The following is a 16,666-nucleotide window of genomic DNA, read 5'->3' as shown; positions in this document are numbered from 1 at the left end:
TTGGCTTGCCAGGCAGGCGCTTATGCTGCTGAGCTGTCTGTCTGGCCCCCAGAAGTTTCTTTTTTAATCATAAATATTTGGCATTCTTTAAGCCTTGCTTATCTGTAAGTTACTCTTTCTCCATACTTGTGAGTTCTGTAAACATATTTTTTTATTACACCTGTCCAACTCTAATTTTTCAGTCAACCTTAAGTTCATGTTAGCATCTTCTAGTAGTTGTTGGATGAATTTTTCTTGTTCTCTTAATGTTTTAAGGGTTTTCTCAGTAAATCATCATACATTTCCATTTTGTCCTAGATTTTTAAAACCCTAATTTACCTTGTTATTACAACTTGTGTCTAGATGTCCCTCCATAGCCTCATGTAGTCATAAGTGGGGATTTTCTAGAAGTGTCTGGATGTAGAGTGTGTGATACTAGGATTATTTCATTGTGCAATGCTAATGTCAGGGGCACTGGAATTAAAGGTGTGAGTCCTATCTGAAATAAGTAGTCTGGATAAGGTAGAAGGGGTAGAAAGAGCTTTGGTTGTCCCTTGCTTGCTTTATTACCTTTGTCCGCCATGAACTGTTTTTTTCTCTGCAGTACCTGTCTACCATGCTACCCTGCCTTGGAGCCAGCCGACTATGGGCTGAAACCTCTACAAACTGTGAACTAGATAAATCTTTCTCCCCTTAACTTGAGGATACTGACTATTTTTGTCTCACAAACAAGAAAAGTAACTAAGACACTTGGTCATTTATATTAATTCAGTGGAATCCTCTCTATCAAGGTTTCTGTTAGACCTTTTTCCTAGAGTCTGTTTCTTTGGTAAAATTGTTGCTCATCTTTTGAATCATTTTGGTTAGCCCTTCCAATTTTTTTTTTCCATAACCACATTAGTCATAGTTCTACTGTCTTTTGGGTTCTGTCCTCTTAGAACTCACTCACTCAGTTTGTTTCTTCATTGATCATTTTGGACAGTTCAGCCATCTGGTGTTTGTTTTCTCTTCTTTGGAGACTTTTAGGTCTGCTTTGGGAGAGTTGGGTGTCTTAAGAGGCATTTTGTTGCCTTATTTCTTGTTTTGTTTTTAATGTGCTAAGAGTTATGGTCAAGTAGAATGGAGTTTGTTATTGATATCAGGATCTCTTTAATTAGGTTTTGTTTTCCAGTGATGTTTTGTTTGATTTGTCAACAGGTATTGTTTACCACTTCAGTGTATTCCGTTTAGTTGTGTTGGATCCTTTCACTGTGTTGTAAAGAGATAGTTTTGGCTAGTTATAATAATGTCAGTAGATCAAACCATGTATCAATCATAAACATTAAAACTTAAAACTATTTTGCTAACGGCACTTTTTGTCCGTACTTCTTACAGACATTATATTGCTTTTGTTGTTTGTCTAGAATGTGGAGGCAGGGGAGGAAGGAAAGGATATGTAATTGGGTTGAGAGGGAGTACAAGAAATGTCATTAAGTAAAAAGTAGGAAGTTGGACTATTGGGATTTTTATTTGAGAGTATTTGCCCAGGCAGGAGGAGCTAAGCAGATAAGTAAAACTATATTTAGAGATTAAGGGAAGCTGTGAGATTATCAGAACTTGTTGATATATTAGGTAGTTTTCTTTGGATCCTCTAAGCCTGATTTTGTTAAGGATTACCCTGATTTGCCCTTGAATGGTACTATTTAAATCTATAGCACTGATTAATTGTTGTTTTAAAATGTACTTACACAAGCCTATCTTATATTTATGCCATTAGATGGACAGAGAGGGTAAGGAGGTGAGATGATAAGGAAGAAAAGAGAATAAAGGAGTAAGGAGAAGATCAGAATTAGGAGAGGGGAAAAAAGGGAGTAGATCAAAAGGGGAAAACCTTGAAAATTAAAGTATAGCAACCAAGCAGTGCCAATAAAGAAGCAAGAACTAGAAGAAACTAAAAGTCTACAACCCAAGATGGCCCAAATCAAATAAAGCAAGGATACAATAACTATAAGAGCCAGGGAGATAGCTCAGTAGAATAAGTGTTTGCTTGGCAAGTTCAAGGTCCTGAGTTCAATCCCCGGTACTGCAGGCAAAAACAAAACACACAGTCAATAACTACAGAAAACAAAAGAGAAATGAAAATAAAAACCTTCACATAGTTACTATGGCATTAATGAAGAATGTCCACATGGCTCCCACTATACCAGAATCCATATGATTTCAAGCAGCCATGGAGTTTCACCCTCTGGGCCAGAGAATGTCTGCCCAAAGTCAAGAGGGCTGGTGGTCCCTCCAAACAGGTAACCTGGTTTTAAGTTGTCGCTTGCTTGCTTTACTACCTTTGCCTGCCATGAACTGTTCTTTCTCTGCAGTACCTGTCTACTATGCTACCATGCCTTGGAGCCAGCTGACTATAGACTGAAACCTCTACAAACTGTGAACTAAATAAATCTTTCTCCCCTTAACTTGAGGATATTGACTATTTTTGTCTCAGAAACAAGAAAAGTAACTGAGACACTTGGTCATTTGTTCTCTTTATTAATTCAGTGGAATCCTCTCTATCAAGGCTTCTGTTTGGTGCCATGATCCAGGAATGGTCTGATTGCCCTTCACGTACTCTACTCTGGGTGGGTGGGGGTACAAGAACCGCCTAGCTGAGGACTGCAAGGGATATGAAAAACCAGTTGTGTGCAAATATGCAGGTTGGAGGCTGGCACATCTTTGTATGGGATCTGTGACCCACTGCAGGCCCTCATCATTCTGCAGGTCTGTCTCCATGATTCTGATTTCTTCAATCATGGGGGTAGGGGTAAATATTTCTATGTGCCCCTGTCTTTCCTCCAGAGGCTTTCCTTACCTAATGTATGACCAAAAACCCACTGGCTTTGGGCCATTCACTATTTCTGTGCCCAAGGATGTTTATCTGTCCCAGCCCACCTGCAGAACCTAGTGTTATCCCCAGGCTTGGCTGAGGGGCCCCTTTGCCAGGGCTGGGTGGTGGACATGACCTCGCACCATTATAGGCTTGCCTAGTTTTTTAAAAAATTATGGAAGAATGCCCACTCTGTCCTGACTCTGCGGTGTCACCATCTGACCTGTGTGCCAGTGGCTCCACTCACAGATCTGCTCCTGCTCTGTATATTTTTGCACAACCTGATTTTCTGTCCCTTGCAGTCATCAGAAGGGTCTGTGCAACCTCCCCCCTGCCACGTACAAAGCCTACCGGAAATTGTGGGTAGGGCACAGAATGACTTTTTTTTTTTTTTAAATCTATGTTGGACAAGCCTTTCTCCCCATAGTCCTACCATTTCCTAGCCCTGGAGCAGTACTATTTGCCAGACATGGGTGCATCCCACCCCTCACATGTGCTAGACTACTGTCATTTACCAGATATGGGTGTGTTGTACTGCTAGAGTTCAGAGAAGGTCGATTCTCAGGTGGTGATGATTCATTTGGATATGTATCACCTTGCCACCCCAACTGGAAAGGAAGAATGAATGTGAGTTTGTTCAGTCAGCCAGGTCATCACTGAGCACTTGGCTCCCTTCTCTCAGTCCAGTTTTCATTCAAGATGGCATGGATGCCAGGTCTGGGGGCGGGAGTGTCATGATTCAGGAATGGTCTGATTGCTCTTCACATACCCTCTACACACTGGATTTTAGTCCAGCTGGATTTTCTCTTTATTTATCAGATTTCATCTTTGGCTCCATCTTCAAGTATCTGCTTTTCTCCAAAGCCATTTCAGAGATAGTCACCCTGGGTGTCGTCCCTGTGGCCATCTTCTCTCCCCATTCACCGTTGCTCACCTAAAGCCTAAATGTTTCACTTAGAATTTTCTTTTTTCTGTAGCATAACAGTATTTTCTTTTTACTCTCTACTTACTTTGCAAGGAGGATTCATTACATTCTTCCTCTCTGTGCTTTCCATAAGAAGAATTATGTGCATTCTTGGATATATCTTGTATAGTAGTAGTTGTTTAATACAAGTTTGCAGTTTTCTCCTGCTACGTTCTTACCTGTTCTGGGACAGCTGTTTTGGAAACACCACCTTCTCAGAGAAGCCCACTCCACTTTTGTCTTGAGAAGGCTAGTATTTGTGTATCTTCAGGCTCCTAGTGAGCAACTCTTTTCCTTTCTGGTCTTGCCCTCCTATCTTCCTTGTCTTTCTGGTCTCTGATTCCCTGCTGCTTTTATCCTGTCCTATTGTCTTCCCTCTGGCTTAGCCAAGCCCTGATACTAGACTCAGAGGTTGGAGGCTTTGGCAGTGTTCCCCCAAAAGCATAATGGCACCCATCTTCCCAGGCCCTGGGCAGCCCTGGTTATGTAATTTCAGCTGAATATTTGCCAGCTCCTCTGCTCAGGAATGTGTGTGTACATATCCTGCAGGTAGATAATTGACTTTGTGATGAAGTAGGAGGTTAACCAAGGGCAGTTGAAGGAGAGGGACTTTTGAAAACAAGAGCATTAGACAAAATTAATTTATATGGAAATTTGAAGGCTGAAACCAGCTGCTTTTTAAGTGGATAATTTAATGAATTAGACTTTTAGTACCAGAAAATATTTCTCAAGGCTCTTCAAGGATAGCTCAAATAATCATGACCTTGCAGAAATACTGTAGTCCCATTTTCCTTTCCTTTTCTGGCTGGGTTACTGGACTTTGAGCACTCTGTTCTTTAAAAAGATTGGAGCATTCATTTTTCCAATAGAAAAGTAGCTGTCTTGTGCAACAGTCTCAAACACAGTGTTATTACAAACACTCAATTAAGTCCCAAAGAAGAAAATGTGCTGGTGGGAGTTTCTGTTCAAACAAAGAATGAGTGTTCCTTGTAGAAAAATAAGAGAACGCTCTGTATCAATGACAAAGTAAAATATTTTATTTTAGATTGTACTACTGTAGTATCCATATCTATCCATTATTACAGTTGTTTATTTTTGGTTTATAAAGTAATACCACAGCTAGCATTTGTTGGCCATGTGGTAGGCAGTGTACTGGCATCTTTCTGCTTATTCCTCTAAGTGTAGTTGGCCCATTGTGTCCTTGGGTTCCATATTCATGGATTCAACCAACTGTAGATCACAAATAATCCAGGTGGGGAAGGCAAGGGTTCATGTCTTTACTAAACATGTACAAAATTTTCTCTTGTTATTATTCCCAAAACAATACAGCCCAACAACTATTTGTTACATTGTAGTAGATAATACAGATAATCTGGTAGTAATTTTAGGTATAGATTATTTGAAAATATTATGCAAATTTTGTTTTATTTGAGAAGATAAAGTATTTGTAGATTTTGGTATCTGCAGGGAGTCTTGGGACTTAAACTCCATGAATAACAAGATCAACTATATTGTTTCTCTCCGCATTCAATCTTTACCCAAAATTTACAAGCCAGTATCATTACTAATCCCATTATATAGCTAAATAACCTGAGGCTTAAAATTGATTAACAGTATGTTCAAGGTTACATAGCTAGGAAATAGTGGAGTCAGGATTTTTCATCACACTATCTGTTGCTCTGTGGTAGCTGTCCTGGGGGAAGTTGCCCAAGCTGCCTGGCAAGGGAGGTGGGAGTAATGGTGAAGAGTAGAGTGAGGTAGGATGTGGGTTCAACCCTTGGCTCCACTGCTCCCTACTAGAGGGAACCTGGGCCAATTATTTCACCTTTCTGTGACCCTTTGCATGAAATGTATATAATAAAAATAAGCGTTTCACAGAATTATGGAGTCAATCTGTGGAAACAGACAGTGACACATAGTAAATGCTCCATCAGTGTAGCTCTTGTTGTCTTTGTGTGCCACTATATGTAGCACATCTACTTATTTTTGGCTCACAACACAGCTGTCATCATTTTGGTCGTCATATTTGTGTTCAGAGCTGAAAGAAAGAGGGAAAGCTGAAAGGTCATGCCAGGCTCTTTGTCTTTACCAGGAAAAGAAGAAGCTGTTCCCAAATGTTTGCAGACTCGTGTTTCCATCTCTTTGGTTAGAACTAGGGCACAGGGTCATTCTTAGCCACCTCCTGGAGCAATTCGTATGTTGTCGGAGACTTTGCAGTCTAGTTGATATTACCTTGGGTAGCTTGAAATCTGCCATGCTATTAATATTTACATCACAGAAGCCACCAAATGCTGCATGTCAGATGCCCTTCTTTAAGAGCCAGTTGTTAAATTTACCCACACAACATTGGGTATATTTAACTCTTATGCTAGTCTAAAAGGTGACAAAGAGTAGAGGTTACAATTAAAGATTGAGTGTGATCATTGGTCAACCAGCCAGCAACATCTACCACAGTTAATAAACTGTTTGTGTGCCTTTCTAATACCAATGATTGCTAGAGATCCAAGCTGAGAGGGTCCTCTTAAGGTCACGTAGGACAAACTCTTCACTGGTAGCAACCTGAGGCTCCAGGTCAGTGTGCTTTACTTCACACTACAAAACCAAGTAGTAAAGTGGCCCTCCTGGAACCTCAGTGTCCTAGAGAGCAGATTTATTCTCTGGAACTGAGGACTTAAAACCTACCTTTCTGCAAAATTAATCAGTGGCTGTTGTCTTAGTGTAGACTTAAGATGAAAAATATATGAGCCTGGTGATGACCCTTTGGGCTGTGTTCTCTTAGCTGCCTGATATGATCAGTGAAACCAGGAGACACACTGACAAAACTGTGGCTTCACTGATGTGAAGAAGGAGAAAGATGAAGTAGAGAGGGGGCTTAATATTAAAGCCAAATGTGAGCAGGGTGTACTTTTCCACAAATACTCATTGAGTCATTGATAGGGCTTATCAAACTTTTCATTACTTCTTCATTAATCGAGGCCTATGCCTGATCTCATGTATTTATGGTTAAAAGTTTCATTCTGGTGGAACTCTAAAATCATTTTAAGGTAGTTTTTTTTGGTTGTTGTTGTTGTTGTTGTTGTTGTTGTTGTTCTTTGAGACAGGGTCTCACTGCATTTCAGGCTGGCCTGGAAGTTATTATGTAGTTCTGGGGTTGCCTCAGCCCCCCAACTTCTGGGATTACAGGCATATACTGGCCTTGTGGCCAGTTTAAGAAAGTTTTAAGTAGGAAATAAGATTCTTCATAGCTCTGCTACAGGGATATATTTATGTGGTTTTTATTTCTTCACCTGATAGTACTGATTTTAACTGATTCTGTGTATGTTTTTATCTACAGCCAAGTTATATTACTGATGTGGGGCCCCCTGGTCGAAGTGCTATGGATGCTGTTGAGATGGCCTACGCCCAGCAGGTAAGTATGCACTCAGGAAGATTTAATACAGGAAATTATTGTGAGCCTCCCAGAAGTAAAAAATGACTTCATGTGAAAGTCAAACCCTAGGGCAAGTTAGGTTTTTATTTAGAGAACTGGTTAATATTTTACTACATGGACCACTGGAGAATTCTACCAAATTCGGTAATAGGGTGATTCAGAGTTAATGAGGAGAAATTGAAATCTGCCCTCTACACTAATCAGGGCATCCTATTTGCATTATTGGCAATAGAGGTGTGTACAGCAAAGCCTTGAGTAGCTGTATGGCTTAGCAAATGTAGTTCTGTATTAACTGAGTTACCTGTAAGCTGTGGTTTGTGCAGAAATCCTTTCACTTGTTGAGAGAAATTTCCTAAATAGTTTTCTGCCTTGGTAAGCATAGTGTACTGAATGCTGCTTAATATCATTGCCCTGGCAAAACTCCTGATATGTTGGGGGTCATTATTCTGGTTGTTGGTCATGACCATACAATAGTAACAGGATGGATTGGGGTTCTCTTTGGTAACCACAGACTTTCTATGGGATTGTACTGCCCTGACGACAGAACATACCTGGGGTTGACCTGTTGACTTTTTTTTTTTTTTTGTGGTACCAGGGAGTGAACTCAGGACCTTGTGCTTGCCAGGCAAGCACTTTGAGGTTGATTTTTTTTTTAATTTTTTTTTTTTAATTTTATTTATTTATTTGTGTGTGTGTGTGTGTGGCCGGCTCAGCCCACCAGGGGGCAGGGCTGGCTGGCATGTGGTACTGGGGGATTGAACTGCGGTCCCTGTGCTTTGCTAAGCTTGTTCTAAGTAGGTGCTTTAGACCACTGAGCCATTTCACCAGCCCCGGGGTTGACTTTTGAATAAAACAGTACCACATGGCTGTGTCCCCTTTTTTGTTTAGTTCCGTCATTTGAATATTATAGGTGTGTTAACTCAGCAAAATATTCTAAAAGAGTCCAGTAGTCCATAATAGTATCGGGTCTTCCGCTTCACTGGCAATGTCAGAAATTGTTGACCTGAGTCCCCTACAGTTCAACATAACAGCATGGCTTTACTTCTTATACTTTGTTTGTATACTTTTTTGCTGGATGGTTAAGACCAAGATAAAGCAAGACTTATGCAACAAGAGTTGTAGCTTTTGGCTCTGATAAGGTCAGTCAAATCCCCTCAGGGTTTATCCTGAGATCCTGTACCTCAGATTGTAGATCCTTTGTCAGTGTCAGTCATGTGGATGAGTCACGGCCATTGCTTGGCCAATGTGCTCTCTGTGAAAGCCTGAGAGAATGTTTTCTCTCCATGTGATTCTTCTTAGGCACACTCTACATCATCGATCACTGTCCTCTTTGGCCCCATAATCTCCTTGATCAGAAAATCTGGGACACTGCGGAGTTCCATGATGTTACAGTACAAGTTCTCATATGTCCTGAGCCTTAATTGATCTTGGAAGGCTAGAGCCAAAATGTTGGCTTTCCTTGCGGCCCTTCTTTTTCTCTAATTTTGGTCTGCAAACTTAGGTTGTTAACCCTCCAGAGTGTTGTCATTTTCTTTCAAAGTATCAAGAAGGAAAAACATTTTTGCTTCTTGAGCTCAGGGTTGTGGGCTTCCTTCCTCTTTAAGATCATCGCACATGAATAGTAGCCAAGGAACATGTCCCTAGCCATTACTAACTCCCCTGACTTTATGGGAAACACACTGGTGCCACTGTGGCATTAAGCACTACTCACTTCATTTTTTCTCCTAACCTGGAGTAGGGGTTGGAGGTGAAAACTGATGGCAGCTACAGACTGTAGGAGAACTGTTTGACCTTGTATGCTTTGATGGAGGTCTCTGTCTTCAGTTGCCAATTAATTAGGCACTGGAGTTCAGCACTAACTAAATACCTGGTCAGCTGATGGTATTACCCCAAATTCCTTTTCTACCCTCTGTTGAAAGACATTGTATAAATGCCTTGTAAAGTCTTTTTTCTTTACCATTGGCAATAGTTGTGTTATAGTACCATTGCTATTATGAACTCCCAAGTGGCTGAAGCCAGCTTTATCAGCTTCTCACAGGCAAATTCACTCTCTTTGCAGCTCCTTTGTCTACCACTGGCCTTCATTTATTTTCATCTACTCCAATTTTTAGATCTCTTTTCTGACCTCCTGCACATTGACATCCTCTATATTTCAACCTTCATTATGTGTGTGATTCCCTCCATTGCCATGGCCACCATCTGTTGAGGCCTAATGAAATTGTAAGCCTCTGAAGAGACAAACTATGGTCTACATCTGTAAAAACTAAAACTTTGTAGCACATAGGACACAATGATGTCAAATATCTGTGTTGCACAGCCATCTTCTCCAGGGTAGAGTGACTTTTTATATCTTACAATAAACGTGACACCTTGCAAAGGGAGGGCTCCTAATAAATGATCATTGAGTTAAAAAGTACTTATAATTTAAAACCATTTTATTTCATCTTTACAACAATTCTGAAGGCTAAATGATACTAGCATCCTCCATGTTTTTAAAGGATATTTTTACCTAAAGAGTAGGCTCTTTCTAGGACAGATATTCCAGATGGGCAGCAGCTGCTATTCTAACACATGTGAAGACTATAAACATATTCACTCTGTGAGCCCTAAACTGAGCCTAGTCAGTCAGGCCAAAATCCCACCAGCTTTTGGCATGGTTCTTAGGAAGCAGCAACTGAAACCATTCTGTTGTCCGTACTCCCTTAATCCCTGCCTGTGGCTCTCCTGCTCAGTACCAACTTTTTTGTCAGGTGTTTGGAAAGCTGTGGTAGTAGCTACCTTTCATGTATTGCTCACAGCTGGCAGAGCTGAGAGCCAGTGTGGAGAGGGAATGGAAGCTGGTAGAAGCTTCTACTGACCATTTACTGGCTTTAGAACTGCTTCAAGAGGTCTTAGGAAATCGAAATTGTGTCACTTACTTTGCTTTCCATCATTTCAGATTTATATCTATAATGAGAAGATTGTCAGTGGGCAACTACAGCCTAACCTTGTGGACCTCTGTGCTACGGTCCCCCGCCTGAACGACAAGGTATTGCCCTATGTTAGCCCAAGTAGAAGTGGGGGAGTCCTCATGTTCAGATGGGATTAGCAGCTTGCTGACTCAGTGTGCTGAAGAGATTTTTTTTCATGGAATAAAATGTTAACTGTTCCTCAGAGTTTTATTTTTAAATAATTTTGAAGTCTTCTCCCCACCCCCCCTTCGGTGTATCTTCAAAAGGCCCAGCCAGGGTTAATTAATAGTCACAAGTGGTCCCCTTGAGCTGTCTTTGCTTTGAAAACCTTGTCAGCCTCTGCCTGTCTGCTTACCAAATTTCCTGCTTAGCCAGACAAGAGGTCTTTTTAAGGAGCACTGAATTGAAAAGGTGATTCAGTTTTCATACCTGTCAGCCCTCTGAACTTGACTCGGGTAGGGTCTTTATGAGCATTCTTTACATTCCACTTGGTCCATTCCTCTCTCACACTCCCTCCTCACCAATTTTTTATTTGCCCCCCACTCTATCCCTGGCCAATTTTATTGGGAGGAACCATAAAACGAGTGGATGAATAAATGGGTTCACAGGTGGCTAAGAAAAAGAAGGAAAGGAGAGAAGCCTGGTATTATAGAAGCAAGAATCCACATACAGATTTTATGATACAGCTCTCTCCAAAATACACATAATTTTGTAAATAATGAAATGTAAGGCAGTACAAACAGATCTAGAGAAGAATTAACCAGTCATACCCGCCCCCCGGCACATTTAGCTAGGTGTTTTGTAGTTCAATTTTTGAGGGAAAGTACAGGTTTGGTTTGGTTTGGTTGCTTTTGCTTTGCAAAAAGTGTAAACCTGTTTTTCTCTAAAGTATTTCCAAGGGCTTGGGGAACACATTTTTAAGGAGAGATTAGAGCCAGGAGGACTCTGAGAGGGAGCCCCACAGAGTGCTGCTTTTTCCTGGGAGTTGCTTTTAAAGGGAGTGAGTAGGAAGGAAAATGGGAGGCCCAAGGTCCACAAAACAGGGTAAAAGCTGGGGCCTCTTGGAGAGTCTCTGGAAGGACAAAGCCTAGATTATGTAGGTTAAACTCTTATTTTAAGTTTAAGCAATTCAAATAACCTTGTAAGGACTAATATGTAAGCACTTGAGTTTAAATTCCTAGAGCTCTGGACAATTATAAATGTACTCAGTCTCTCTCAAGGGATAACCTACTGAGATTCAGTGTTCTTGTTACTTTTATGTGACTTTAATTATGTAGGTGGTTATGTCAGGCCTGAACTCGTAATTGATCTGAAAACCAACCTGGGGTGGGGGTGCTGCTCAACAGTGACTGGCAGGGAAGGGGCAAAGCTTTTTTTTCAACCAAAGCTTTTGCACTGGGTTTGTGCCTGGGGCTCTCAGAAGACATTAGCCTTACCCCCATTCTCATGATGTCTACTGTTCAAGGCAGAATGCTTAACATCCAAATAAATTCTCTGCCCCTGCACCAGTGTGACATGTTTCATTTATATGCAGAACATTTCTGACATGTGGACCATGGTAAAACAAATGGTAGATGTGTTGTTGGTACCAGCCGGTGACACCCTGAAGAGCCGAAACAGCTTGGAAGTGCGCATGGACTTTGTCAGGCAGGCCTTGGGGTACCTTGAACAGAGGTAAGGCAACACAAGCGCAGTGGGGCTGGCTTTCCAATCCCCTGATGGCAGCTTTTTCTTGATCGTAAACAGTCCTCAAGCTAATGTATTATGGCTGGTATGGTGGAAACAGATTGAGTAAGGCTGAAAAGTAGTTCTGCTCTCAAAAACACTTTGCAACCAGGGAGCACTCTTCTCTGTTTCTTTCTTTGCTCTCTGTCCTTCAATGTGGAGACATCATGATTATGCCCTAATGAAGAGGACAGTAGTTAGGGCACAGCCACAAGCCCCTCAGCAACCACCTCCAATTAGTGAGGAGGTGGCAAAGGAGTCCAGACACAAATCACAGACATTAGCCTCTGGGAAAGCCCCTGACTCACAGTGATAAACTGAATCAGCCAGAAGGAAAGTCAGCTTAAAGGGGCCATAGGTCACAGTCCTGTTTCTTGATGTAGTTCAGCCATTACCCTGATGCCCTTTTGTTTTCTCTCAGCATTATAACTTTTATTCTCAGCAATATTACTGCCTTACTTTGAAGGGGCCCTTTCATTTAACCTGAGTTTCCTTCTGGCTGGGTTCGTTTATCACTGTGAGTCAAGGTCTTTCCCAGCTACTAATGCCTATGATTTGTGCCTGGGCTCCTTTGCCACCTCCTCACTAATTGGAGGTAGTTGTTGAGGGGCTTGTGGCTGTGCCCTAACTATTGTCTCCTTTATTAGTAGGCCCTGTGCCATTCTTCCCTCCCTATGGAAGTTCCTCCCAGCTCTGAATTGGCCAGCAGGGGTTGTCATGAGAGTGCAACAGACTCTCTTTATTTCTGAGACAGGGTGCTGAGCCTCTTCCTGCTGGCTGGAGAAGAGAAAGCCTGGTTGAATATACTTTCTAAATTGCAGCCCTTTGCCACTTGTCTCCTGCACCTGCCAGCAGCCTTGTTGTGTGGTTGCCCTTTGTCAACACAATAATACCTCATTAGGAACTCATGATTTCTTTGTGTATAACTGAGGTAATTGAGAGCACAGGTTTTATACCAAATACTATCGTACTTATACAGTCGCTACATGAAATGACACCATCAGACAATACTTACTACCTTCCATTCCTTTCTTAGGAGAAATCTAAAACCCCAAATGGTTTTTACCCCTCTAGCCTGGGCATAAAGGGTTTTTAAAATAATTCATCAGGGGGTAGTTGAATTTATGATGCAGTTTGGGGGATATGGACCTTTGGTCATAAAAAAAAAAACCTAATGTATGCAATAGTGTTCATTACAAGTCAGCAAATGTAAGCCAGAATTTCTTATACTATATTAAAGCCTGAAGGAATTTTTTTTTTTAATGGTTGTAAGTATATGTTTGCTTTTCCCTTGATAAGCCCAATCATTAACATGGGCACTCAACCTCACCAGTGATACCAGGCTGTATTCCTTTATCATAAGTCTCTATAAGCCACCTCATTTTTATTATTTTGTTCTGTTAATTTCCTAAGCAGCACTATTTTTGAGTTTCTTGTTCACAGGTATCATAACCTTATTTTCTTTTTCACTCCAGTGACTCCCATGGCATTGGTCTCTGATGGCATCCTGTTAAAGAACTCACTATCACTTTTTGATAAAAGGGTAGTGTAGAATAATTACATTGCATTTTAAAGTATTTTTGCTGATGCTGTTATGAAAGTGTGTATACAAAGCTTCAAATGATATAATGAGCAATTTGTCAAAGTAAATCTAGTCTCAAATAAATTTTTATGTAAAAAAGCCAAAAATGTCTGGGAATTAACAGAATTCACCTGTCTCTTCCCTGTCACACTCCCAAGATTTGAACTAGGGTATATTTGAGCCAGGTTAGCCTTCCAGGAATTTAGGCTGCTTTTGTAACCTAAGAGTTTGCCAGCCCATAAGTTGTCAGGTTGGAAGAGACCATACTGGAAATCTGTTTTATTTTGTCTGCTTTTAAATACTCATTACATTTGTTAAGTTGTGTTTCATTTTCAATATAAAAACACCACAAGCTTTTTGAAAAAAAAATTTGGAAGATGCCCAAAAAGACTAAAAGAGATGTGAAAAAGAGGTCCTCTGTACCTTATATCCAGAGGTTTCTTTTACCTTGTTGTATGAGGGCTTTATTTTTTATCCAGTTATAACTCATATGCCCAATATATGCTTGTATATAGTTTGATTTTAAATTCTTTATCATTATCATTTTTCATAACTATAAAATCCCATGAAGTCATTTTCCCTCTCACTATATTAACTCATTTGTAGAGCATCTTTCCACTAATGGAGTGAGCATGTAACTTTTTGAAGTCATCTGTTTTGTTTTGGACAAGAATATACTTAGATGGAGCCAGCAAGATAGCTCAGCAGACTAAAACGCCTGCTTAGGCAAGCTTAGGTAAGCTCAGGGACCACAGTTCAATCCCTGGCACCACATGCCACACCAGTGCCCCCCCCTCCCCAGGACAGGCTGAGCCAGCCACAGAACCCAGGCATGGAGGTGTATGCCTGTAATCCTAGTGCAGTGGAGGCTGCAAACAGGAGGATCCTATGAGTCTGATCTGCATAGTGAGACAACCACATACATTTAATACACACAGACACACGTACATGTATATATGTATATAAAGTTCTTTATGTAAAGTTCTTTATTGTATTATGCACATGTTTGCGTATCAGTGACTTGAATTAATAACTTGAATCATTTAGTCTTTTTGTAGAAGCACTTTAAAACACTGCAGATCATTTAAGGATGCAAATTAATGAAAAGCTTTTCATCCCTGGAACAAAATACCTGACATATATAACTTACACACAAGTTTTATTTGGGGTGGAGGCAGGAAGATTGCAAGTTTAAGCTCAGCCTGGACAATTTAGGGATTTAGTAAAAACTTGTCTCGAAATTTAAAAAAGGAATGAGGCTGTGGCTCAGTGTGAAGGGCCTACGCTCAATCCCTAGCACTTTTTAAAAGTTTTATTTTGACTTGTGGTTTTAGAGAGAAAGCCAGAAGACAGGAACACTTTCCAAGAACTCAACTCCAGCAACTTACCTTCTCTAGCCAGGCCTAGCTTGCAGGAGCTCAGCACCTATCTAACTTTCTTTGTGACTAGGGCACAGTGCTCAAAAACTCCAAGTTAAGGGAAAAGGGTTATTTTGGTTCACAGTTTGTAGAGGTTTCAGTGTGTAAGATCCAAGGCAAGACAGGGTGGCACAAGGTCATGCAGAAGTAAAGCTGTTTTTTTTTTCCATAATTTTATTGAGAGGCAAATAGCAATGAGACAGTTTCAAATCAAATTGGTATGACAGTTTCAAAAATTAACACATTGCATACTCTCTTCCTAGTGGTTATTTGCTGTACAAGATGCAGACATGATATCCTATTTACAAACACTATTACAACAAATCCCTCTATTCATTAAGAGAATGTAACTATATATCTGTCCTAACCATTTTGAATACACAAATACAAAATAGACATTCATCTGTATCCCCCTTTTTGTTTAGTTCTATCATTTGAAATTTTTTTTTTTCCACATCAGACGGGTAATGTGCCCACGTAACAAGGTTTGAGGGAGGCACATCTCATGCATTATAAGACACGAACACCCAATCATCACGCTCATGAACCGAAGGGTCTGTCGTTTGAATATAGGTGTGTTAACTCGGCAAAATATTCTAAAAGAGTCCAGTAGTCCATAATAGTATTGGGTCTTCCGCTTCACTGGCAATGTCAGAAATTGTTGACCTGAGTCCCCTACAGTTCAACATAACAGCATGGCTTTACTTCTTATACTTCGTTTGTATACTTTTCTGCTGGATGGTTAAGACCAAGATAAAGCAAGACCTATGCAACAAGAGTTGTAGCTTTTGGCTCTGATAAGGTCAGTCAAATCCCCTCAGGATTTTTCCTGAGATCCTTGTCTTAGTTATCTTCTCTCATTGCTGGGACAAATGCCCGACACTCAAAATGAAGGAAGGAGGGGCCGGGGAGATGGCTCAGTGGAATAAGCGCTTCCCTGGCAAGCGCAAGGGCCTGAGTTCAATCCCCAGTTCCGCAAAAAAAAAAAAAAAAATGAAGGAAGGAAAGGTTTATTTAGTGCACGGTTACTGGAGTGTTCAGTCCATATTCCGCTGGCTCCAAGGCAAACGACAGCAGTTCACATGGCAGAAAACAATGAAGAGCAGAGGAGGAGCAGCAGCTGTGGTGCTGTCCATCAAGCCTCTCTCTTCCTTCTGTGCTGATTGGGAAGACCAGCACTCCACAGTGAAGATTGGAGCTCCTCCAAAGTGGCGCGGCCAAGCTCCTCTGAAGACAGACTTCTCCACAGAAGCAGGGTGGGGCAGCAGGAAACCAGGCAGGGCGGCTTCCTGCCTTTCTCAATTCGTGGGCCCTGCCCACCTGCAGGGCTAGGCCCCCATGCTGAGGTCTGTCTGAGCTGATTCAGCCAAGTTAACACAATATATCAGCTAACACAATCCTGTACCTCAGATTGTAGATCCTTTGTCAGTGTCAGTCATGTGGATGAGTCACGGCCATTGCTTGGCCAATGTGCTCTCTGTGAAAGCCTGAGAGAATGTTTTCTCTCCATGTGATTCTTCTTAGGCACACTCTACATCATCGATCACTTTCCTCTTTGGCCCCATAATCTCCTTGATCAGAAAATCTGGGACACTGCGGAGTTCCATGATGTTACAGTACAAGTTCTCATATGTCCTGAGCCTTAATTGACCTTGGAAGGCTAGAGCCAAAATGTTGGCTTTCCTTGCGGCCCTTCTTTTTCTCTAATTTTGGTCTGCAAACTTAAGTTATTAACCCTCCAGAAGAGAAGCTTATTGTTATTACCG

At 41.1% G+C, this 16,666-nt stretch overlaps 1 protein-coding gene and 1 non-coding gene across 4 annotated transcripts in view; one reads left to right on the top strand and one right to left on the bottom strand.

Moving 5' to 3' along the window:
* The window catches only part of Nup93 (nucleoporin 93), a 139,229-nt gene that overhangs the window by 105,124 nt on the left and 17,439 nt on the right, over positions 1 to 16,666 (top strand). For all 3 annotated transcript variants that reach the window (XM_004625968.2, XM_023709314.1, XM_023709315.1), the window contains exons 6-8: positions 7,129 to 7,203; positions 10,163 to 10,252; positions 11,710 to 11,849. In XM_004625968.2, the coding sequence (XP_004626025.1) occupies positions 7,129 to 7,203; positions 10,163 to 10,252; positions 11,710 to 11,849 (305 nt within the window). The remainder of the gene's footprint in view (positions 1 to 7,128; positions 7,204 to 10,162; positions 10,253 to 11,709; positions 11,850 to 16,666) is intronic.
* LOC111815101 lies at positions 15,355 to 15,456 on the bottom strand. Its single transcript, XR_002819897.1, has one exon. It is a non-coding gene; the product is annotated as a small nucleolar RNA U13 (small nucleolar RNA).

Source organism: Octodon degus, unplaced genomic scaffold (genome assembly GCF_000260255.1).
Source record: "Octodon degus isolate 3935 unplaced genomic scaffold, OctDeg1.0 scaffold00011, whole genome shotgun sequence".
Classification (NCBI taxonomy): Eukaryota; Metazoa; Chordata; class Mammalia; order Rodentia; family Octodontidae; genus Octodon; species Octodon degus.
Note: the sequence above shows the minus strand (reverse complement) of the source record. Positions and strands in the feature narration are given on the sequence as shown.